At 41.9% G+C, this 9,348-nt stretch overlaps 1 protein-coding gene across 2 annotated transcripts; it reads right to left on the reverse strand.

Annotated features, from left to right (window-relative positions):
* Window positions 1-106: 106 nt before the first annotated feature.
* On the reverse strand, window positions 107-9,272 carry cog4 (component of oligomeric golgi complex 4). Of its 2 annotated transcripts, none has more exons than XM_078249598.1 (19): window positions 9,109-9,272; window positions 7,252-7,334; window positions 7,002-7,116; window positions 6,666-6,840; window positions 6,219-6,412; window positions 4,973-5,078; window positions 4,725-4,882; window positions 4,593-4,651; window positions 4,388-4,512; window positions 4,162-4,280; window positions 3,482-3,648; window positions 3,189-3,354; window positions 2,744-2,806; window positions 2,522-2,635; window positions 2,161-2,253; window positions 1,998-2,081; window positions 1,796-1,897; window positions 1,441-1,569; window positions 107-845 (listed from the first exon to the last, which is right to left on the reverse strand). In XM_078249598.1, the coding sequence occupies exons 1-19, from the start codon at window positions 9,241-9,243 to the stop codon at window positions 711-713; spliced, it is 2,322 nt and encodes a 773-aa protein (XP_078105724.1). In that variant the 5' UTR covers window positions 9,244-9,272; the 3' UTR covers window positions 107-710. The 2 variants fall into 2 exon arrangements, with proteins under 2 accessions (XP_078105724.1, XP_078105725.1); XM_078249599.1 differs by lacking the exon at window positions 9,109-9,272 and adding an exon at window positions 8,237-8,341.
* Between the last annotated feature and the right edge of the window lie 76 nt (window positions 9,273-9,348).

A 9,348-nucleotide genomic window follows, 5' to 3' on the forward strand; every position in this document is an offset into this window, starting at 1 on the left:
GTGAACACAGCTTTGTATTTAGTGTCAGAAATATGTATAAAAGATTGGGAACAGGTCTTGCATGGCAATAGGGCAGCACTTCATGAAATATGGCGGATGGCAGGGATCAGAGGCATTGCAGAGCGGCTCTCAATTTATTAGGTTAAACGTGTTCCATCAGCACAGACAAGGAGCTATTCATATATTGAATGACTAGGCTGGATCAGCTGTCTGACCTGCTTTCAGTTTAATGGGTATGATGTTCATTACTGACAGCCGCAGAGCTCCACTACTCAGTCCCAGTGTGTCCTCGTTTCTCAGCGCCAGCTACAGGTTAAAAGGTTGGAACTCCCCGAACAATTACACTTTTTAATCACACATTTAGGAGAATACTCTCACATTTTACAGCTCATTCATATAAAATAGTTCACCATCTCTGCCATGTTAACCCCAAACCATGGCCCTAACAGCTGAGCTGTAACTCTGATACAGACTGACATGAGCTGGGCGTGGAGCAGAAGGCAGAGTCCGAAAACCCGACTGAAATCTCCAGGATAAGCATTTTTGTTTCAGAAAAGAAATCCCCAGCCATTTTGCCTTGCGCCCTTCCCCACATCCATTTACATAAACATGGATTAAACCTGGATTGTGCAGAGCTCTTTAGTGAAAAAAAGCATCACAAGGTGGGTACTGCAAGGCAATCACTGTTAACCAGTGGAGTGCTTCATCATTTACAGTCGCAGCCTCTTGATATCTTCACTTCTGAAGTCAACACGCAGCGCTAGAACCTGACGCACCTCCGCCGGGGTCAGCCGCCATGTCAGGGGGCCTGAGTTTGGGCCCCAGTAATCCAAGATCTCAGTTACCTGCAGTACAAATAGGTACATCTGAGTAAACCAGGAGGAAGTAACCGTATCCTTTACCTAAGTAAGTCAAAGTAGCAATACTATACTGTGATCAAGTATCATGAGCAAAATGTATTTCAAAAGTAACAGTATTCATAATGCAGAATATTGCCCCTGTTATATATTATATTACTGGATTCTTTTTTTTATTGATAAATTAATGCATAATTAGTTTTGCAACAAAAGTCCCGGCCTGACTTAGTGTCAAGACACTCTCCTGCATCTACAGACCCCAAGGCCGCCTGGATGCTCCGTTTTACTGCTGTAGTTGGTCGAGGTGGAGCTAATTTAACTGCTTTATATCTTCTCAGTAGTCATTTTATGACAATGCATCATATTTTATAACTAGTAACTAAAGCTGTCAGATAAATGTGGTGGAGTAAAAAAATACATTTCCAATTGAAATGTAGTGAAGTAGAAGTATAAAATAGCATAAAATGGAAATACTCAAGTATCTCAAAACTGTACTGGAGTAAATGTACTTAGTTACATTCTACCACTGAGGTAAACTGCCATAAACATAAAATAATTGTGTGTGTAAAATGATCTAAATTACCCGCTCCAGGTTGAGGATTGTGGCCATTTGTGTGAGACGAGCAAACTTATCCCTGATGGTCCAGGTGGTCACGGTGGTGAGGTACGCCACAAGAGACCGAAGCTCTTTATCGAACTGGAGCCCTCCGAGCTACAACAGAAACAGCGGATGGACTTTATGTTGTACAAAGTATAAACTGTTATTTAAAACGCTCTGCTCAAAACAGAAAGATGCTCTTGTGGCAAAAGGGAGCAGCCTCTCCTGCAGGCCTTTCTGGACTCATTAATAAATCATTGCCTGAGGCCTTTCATCACGTGTTAGTGATGTGATGCAGAGGGTGCTCTGCGCCACCTTGTGGCCGAGGTCAGCTCCTCACCCTGCTGAATGAACATTTGAGGACGGTCTTCTCCATTTCAATGGATATCAAGCTGGTCATCAGGCTGGTCAGTATGTCGTAGATGACAGGAGACTGGGCCGTCTGGTGAGGGGACACAGAGGCGTTAAAAAATAAAGAAGAAGAAAGGAGAGTGAATGAGAATATATATATATATATATATATATTTTAGCTGAAATGTTACCTTGAACTCCGCCATGAGCTGCTCCAAGTTAACGATGAGCTGCTGCACCCAGGGATCATTAGCTTCATAATCATTAAACTCCTCCTGGGAGGAACACCAGCTGTTACAGCGACATGTTTTATGGACTCTGGTTTATTTTTGTTCACTATTCTGAAACCGTTACCTCTTCTATGTTGTGTGAGATGGACAGGAAGCTGCTGATCCAGGGTTTGACCTGAGGCTTTATGGCTGTTGTGTTTAACTCAGTCAGGCCCTCCTGTGAAATAAAATCATATCAGAGTATGAAACTTTTACCACTCAGTGGCAGGGAGGTCTTCATTGTTCCTCATTAAAATGACATAATTCATTTGAATAGCTATCTCCACAAAATGTATGTTTATTTACATAAAGTAAATCTGTCACTCTAACCCTATGAAAACACACAGATAGAATTGTTCCCTGTTGTGTAGCACCTACTGTTAATAAGTACACACACAGCTCTCAGCTGAAAAGCACTGATCAATGTGTGTGTGTGTCTCTCCAACCTGTAAGAGATCCTTGAACTTGGCAGATGTGTTGACGAGGTCGGACAAACAGCTTTCAATCTTGGCTTGTTCTCCAGAGCCGGCGCCCTGATTAAACAACTTGGAGCAGTCATTCTGAGAGGCAAAAAAGAAGTAGAGGAACATCGCCAAACAATGAGGTCAACTATAAGCGACAAGATGAATAGAAGAGATGTAGAGTGCTAGCACAGGTGTGAAACTTACCTCAAGGTTTCTCTTTAAAGTCGTGATATTCTCACTACACACCTCAACGTTATTCAGAGTCACCTGAGATGGAAAGAAAGACCAAAAAACCAATGGTTCAGTAGGATTCAGGGCTATTCTTCCTCTAAAAATATAGTCTGCAGAATTATTTTTACGGTCTAATTGGTAGCCTTGGACCTTCTAAGCGTTTCTTAGTTCTAATTTACCTTTTGACAAATTGGTTAAAAAGGTTTTTGAAGTCGTGCTTCCTTCAGCTAAGAGCCATTTTAAAAATTAAAGCACTACTTACATCACTTAAATTAGGAGGAGGGTTATTCATGCATCTGATCCCTGAATTTAGTTACTGCTGCTGTTTTTTTATGTCATAGTCTGGTTAACAATTTCTAAGATACTGCCTGAGAGCGAGGTGGAGATATGTGTGTGTGCGTTTGTCTATTTGTCTTACCAGAAATGCAGCCTTGGCGTGTTCAGCGCTCTCGATGCCCATCGTGTTGAACTTCCCCTGCTGTAAGCTGCTCTGCATCAGACTGACCGCACTGCTGACGCCACGCTGGATGTCCTGAAGCGTCGTAGCCGGGAAGCCCTGCCGCAGCTTATTATACAACACCTCCCTGCCAGGCGGAGAGAGACGGGGAAGGAAGAGAAACATACATGCATGAGAACTAAAGAAGTGTAAAAAAAATAAAATAAAAAATAAAAATATTAAATATGTCAACTGTAAAGTGAACGAGTGAGCACCTGAAGTCAGACTCCAGCACAGAGTTAGCGTGGTTGATCATGGCACAGAGGCAGTCGATGCTGGAGCTGGATAAAGCTCTACTGATGCACTTCTTCACAATGTAGAAACAGTCGTCCACCATGCTGGAGGTCAGCTGACCCTTTTCATATGTATCCATAGCAACAGCCTGAGGAGGAAAATGTATTCTATTTAAACTGAATTGAATATGCTCTAATGAGTAAATATTACATTATACGTGTGAAATACACTGTTTTCCCCTAAATGTTCAACACTTGAATTATCTCTATTGCAGTGATAACAATTTCATGGCATGTTTATTTTAAAATCTGTTCTTTTTAAAAAGGGCCACATGGTTATTTTGAGAGTAGTTAAAATAATAAAAAATGAGCTTCAAAATTGATAAATAATAATAAAAAATGAGCTTCAAAATTTTAATGAGAATCCGAATCAATACAGCAGAACCAGAAGACACATTTTTTATTTCCACACATTATTCTTCCTCGTCAAAATCTGGTGCTTGCATTACCCACAATGCAACTCTAACTGCCTGCAGAGATTCAGGTGTGTTATGGTTGTAGCAGCCAATGTAGCCTCAAGCAGAGATGAGGAGTGGGCAACAGATGCCCCTTTAAGATTATTTTGCAAATATACAAATACAACATAAAATGGAGTCATGCACCTTGTTGACAGACTCTCTCATGTAGTACTCTTCCATTGGAATGTAGTAACCAATCAGCTCCTGCATCGTCCTGCTCAGCAAGCAGTGTTTCAGTAGCTTCTCCGTGTTCTGCTGATGCTCTGGGTTTTCCCAAAAATGTACAAACAAATTAGTATTGGAGATTTTAGATGGATAGAAAGCTCAAAAAGGCATTTGTGCATGCATCACCACGTTACTGTAAAACTACCCTGTGTGACGCTCTGAGCATCCCCAACTTCAAAGTCGGCCAGCATGCGACGGCGTAAGAAACGCAGGTAGAGCTCCGCCCTTGCGTTCATCAGGGTTACTTCAGTCAGTACAGGGTCCAACTCCCTGTTCATGTGAGACAGACGTGTAAACAATAACACCATAGAGACAATAATAGAGGAGAACAGGATGTTGCATAGACAAACCTGGGCTCGATCCCCTCTCCCGGCACGCTCTTCATCATGCTGCTCTGGGCGACCTGAAACTACAGGAGGGATACAAGTTCACAGATATCCATTAAAAACACTCATGTCATGCAGTTCAGAAGTCATGCACACCTTGTTGTGGTATCCTCTATGCTGTATAAACTTGTCGACTATTTTCTGGGCCTGTCGGTCACATTCCTGTTGCAGGTGAGTGATGAGTGTGTACAGATGCCCTGGACCGTAATACGTCTCTACTATGGGCTGATGAGTCTCAACGACACGAGCAATACCTGTAAACACACGCCAACGCGTTAGGAGTCCATCCCGTGCAAACAAAGGCAAATGTACCCAGACGGAGAGCATCAGACCTGTTTTCTCACCTTCCAGAAGCAGCGTCAGAGTGTCTGCAAATACCAGCGGTGCTCTCTTCTCGCCCAGATCTCCACCTGAAGCCAAGAGCAGGTTCTCCTCAGCTTTGGAGGAAAGCTGTGAGAATATGAGTGTGTTAAAAAGACAGAAAAAATGAGACATAGCATACAGTATCTGCGACTATTTCTGTGCGAAAAACAAAGATGGCTTAAGAGATCTATATTTACGATCTCATATGATCAACGATTACTGTTTCTGACAATCATATGACATCAGATTAATTCTCTTTTTTTCAAGGAGCAGGCCATTATCCACATGTACTTACAGAGTGGGAACATTCTACTAATTTAAGTATTTAGCTGAAATTCTTAAACCAAATAGAACGAGTGAACCATCAGGATCAGGAAGGTATTAGTTTCATAGAATTTACAAGCAACAACCAATAAATAATGGAAATGTTTTACCAGAGTGAATAATAGAAAGTCCTTCGAAAGTTAAGTACCTCAACCAAGGCTGCACAAGTCTGTTATTTCAATGGAAAAAGGTTTAGAAATTTCAAAGCTGCATCTGGATCCAGAATCTTCATCTGATCTTCATCAAAATATACATTGTGATCCAAGGAATACATGTGACATTATTATTTAATTCAAGTGCAGCAAACAAAATAACAAAAAGCAATGCCAGGATCAGCACTATAAACGTACCAACTCTTCATTGGGCCATGTCCCATCTTTCCACCAAAGTTAATTAAAGTTTCGGGAAATACTCAGTAAGGTGGCCGACCAGGGCAAACACACTACAACAGCCTAAAATTATTTTATTTGCTTTTAAATCCCTCAATGGTCTTGCCCCACCCTATATCTCTGAACTGCTGCACCCTTATACACCCATTCTCTCAGGTCAGCTGATCAACTGCTCCTGAGTGCCCCCAAAACTAAGCGTAACCTCAAATCGACCGTGTCGTCGCTGTTGTATGGCGTGCGGCTCCTAAATTGTGGAATGATCCACCTCTGCACTCTGTCTGTATTTAAATCTCTTCTTAAAACCCACCTCTTCTTCTTCTTCTTCTTCATATTGTATTTTATGCCTTATGAGTTGTGTATTTTATTTATTCTTCTGTACAGCACTTTGGTCCACTGTGGTTGTTTTAAAGTGCTCTACAAATAAAGTTAGCTAATGATGATGACGTAACGCGTTGGCCGACCACTCGGACACAAAAAAAGCACAAACACAAACAGCATTAAAAACAAAACTTACCTGACTGCAGAGATATTGGCCAAAACGGACGAGGCCCTGCTGGTGGAGGCCCAACAGAGGGAAGATCTTGAAAAACCTTTCCACTTGTGCGAGGTCGACTGCTGCAACAGCTTCATCCAGCTTTTCAGCAACGATGACCTTAAGTTTCTGCTCTGCCTCCTGCAGCATCAACAGACTGGCATCCACAGCACTGCCTGCCATGAGACATCATGCATTGGCAGTTATAGTGCAAGCCTAGACGTATATTGTATCTATTTCACAGCTGATTTATAATTCTACTTACAGTTCAGTAAGAAATATTTTTTTCATGAAATACTACAATCCTATAATGATCCGACAAAATCGTTGTCAAAATGGTGCAAAAACTCAAATTTTAGATTAGAGTACTTCGTCACTGCAGTGTAAGACTGAATACTGAGCGATGGCAGAGAACTAGAAGCCTCGTACTTTCTTCTCCCTGCCTGCTCAGCTCAATAACCGACTGGTCCAGAGAGAGGTATCGATGAATGTGAGCAGCAGCCTGCTCATAATCTTCATTACGTAGAGCTGTCTGCACGCCGTCTGTGCAGAACTTTAGATCGAGGATATCGTCGGCACGCTGGATGACGTTATACAGCCGTGTCTAGAAAAATAAAACAAGATACACACTAAAAGAGCAGTGTGTGCGATCCAGTACAACATTCTTGTAATTAATACAACCTATAAAACAAGTTGAATTAAACCTCTTATACACTGCTGAAAATTATACGTTTTGCAGAGGTGTTTTTGTCATTGTGTATTTACCTTTGCCAGGTCTAGCTGTCTGACTTTGCGGCTGACATTTTCAGCCAGACTGCAGGTAAATGTGATCATGCCTGACAGCTGACTGGCGTCTCCTTCAATCAACTGTAGGTTGGGCCTATAAAGCACAGAGACAGCATTTTGTACAACAGAGAACATATTCTTGTTGAACACAAACTGTGTTGGTTGGAGCTCAAATAAATGATGATCATTAGGTGCTTTTTGAAACTACACTAATCTGTACAAACTGTACCCCATCCTCTGCAGCGCCAGCATCTTTGTGTGAATGGTCGCCTCCTGCCCCACCAGTCTTTCCAGCTCAGAATCCACTTCTTTCTGTATTAGGAGGAGAAAACAAAACATGTAATGAGCAACAAGAATATTAAGGTTTTGATTTCAGCATCCTATACATATACTGTGTAGCGCTCTACAACTTTAACATGTCTGTTTTTCTTTATTCAGTGTCCAACTGTCTTCGTATTTTCCATCAAAACCATGTTTTTAAGAAACCACATATATTGAGTAGCCTAATTATCTAGGCATGTAGATGTCTGATAGATGTGTCAATTATTAGAAAATATGGCATGTAAGTAGTTTAAGACAGTGGTTCCCAACCTTTTTTCCTTGGCGCCCCCCCTACTTATGTCTAAGAAAAGCTGAGCCCCCCCTCCAAAACCGAAGTTGAGGTAACTCTCGAGACAGAGCCTTACTTTCTTTTTTGATACAGAGGAGTTATCAGCACTTTTATGTTTCTCCGCCATGTTTCATTCATAAAATAGTGATGCCGTGGCGGCAGGAAAAACGAGGATGATAGCAGCTAGCAGCTGACCTCATGACAGCAAGGGCCACAGGTTAAGAGGTCCCAGAGGTTTGGCCTACTAAGTAGCCTGCCTACAATTTTAAGCGAGAACAAAAATATATAGTTTTTATTCAGACTTTTGTATACATTATATATTGTAGTGTATTATCATAATTTGTTTAACGTGCAAATATTTTTTTTTTACCTCAACCTCAAACCAGATAAAGACTTGCGCACCCCTGAGCGGTCCCCAGACCCCAGGTTGGGAACCACTGGTTTAAGAGATATAGGGTGAGTTGAATAACCTTGTTGCATTAACAGGTCCATTATAGGACTCCACATCTTTGTAAATTTAGGCTTTTGGGGCCTTAGTGTATATGTTATTTTGCTCTATCTAGTAAGCTTTTTTAGGATTTCTGAGCAATAATTTATTCCTTACTTTTGTTGATGTGGTGATATTTCTGATGGACATGCCATCACCTACAGTCTACTGTGCACAAATGGCCCATGAATTCATTTTCTTTGAAGCCGTCACATTTCTTCATTTGATTGCGTGATTGTTCTTGTGATCCTAAGATGATCTCCTCAGATATACCTGTCAATAAGTAAGTCATATCTTTTAAAAGTCTCTAAACAGATATTCATAATTGATGCACTAAGAGCTGAAAGGCCAGCTGTAAAGCTCTGGGCTGGGCTGTAGAGAGGGGGCACGGCACTCATATCAGTCAGTGTAGATATTTCATGGTCGTAGTGGGGTAGTGGTAGTTTCGTTATATTTTTTCTGGCACAACATTTAATTATTATGAGAATTTATATACACATGAGATACATTATTGGTGGCAGCAGGGTATATATTTAGGATGGTCTTACAATGGTGGTAACAAATCTCAGTCAGATTCAGCTGGTGGGACAAACTGGTTGACCTATTCACTACCAACCAGCGGTCACATATGTATGGCTAGCACTCTCAGTCACAGAGAGCCAAAATCCCAACAACCAGAACCAATTCTGCGGTCAAAATCCAACACTTCATGGTATTGAACTGTCCATAGTAGACTAGGTGTGTAGACAGTGTTGCGTACCCTGCTAACTCAGCTGCTAACGTTACCCCTGTCTTCCGCCTTTTCCAGAAAACATTATTGCTCTAGCCTGCCCTGCAAGTACAAGTCATTAGCTTAACTGTTTAATTTCCATTAAGCCAAAGAAATTCCAAAGTGGAGTTTTTGTTTTGAGCCTGCAGCATCCCGGAAGTTTACGTGATGGATGACGACAGTGAGTGTACACGTCAAACAAACGGTCGTTTATACAAACCTCCTCCGCGCAGAGCTGCTGGTAAACTCTCTCCAGGTCCTCCAGCTCCGTCAGGGCCGATATGGTCTCCATACTCACAGAGGACAGTGAGCCAGCGTCGCATCTTTTCGCTGCCACGGGTCCGCTGTCAGCCATCTTCCGCCACCGATACAGAACTTCAGGACACCACGTCACAGGGGGGAAGTACACCCTGGGTTTAGCCTGTCAGGCAACACCTTTTCACAGGAGGTGAGCTACAGA

This window comes from Sander vitreus, chromosome 1, assembly GCF_031162955.1.
Source record: "Sander vitreus isolate 19-12246 chromosome 1, sanVit1, whole genome shotgun sequence".
NCBI classification, from domain to species: domain Eukaryota; kingdom Metazoa; phylum Chordata; class Actinopteri; order Perciformes; family Percidae; genus Sander; species Sander vitreus.

Bases quoted from the DNA above. Each gene is read 5' to 3' on its own strand.
- cog4 (XM_078249598.1), bottom strand. From the start codon at position 9,243: ATGGCTGACAGCGGACCCGTGGCAGCGAAAAGATGCGACGCTGGCTCA. The intron at 4,281-4,387 runs GTAGTTTTACAG...GGGAAAACCCAG, and splicing joins TGCTCAGAGCGTCACACAGG to AGCATCAGCAGAACACGGAG. The intron at 2,636-2,743 runs GTAAGTTTCACA...TTTGCCTCTCAG, and splicing joins CTTTAAAGAGAAACCTTGAG to AATGACTGCTCCAAGTTGTT.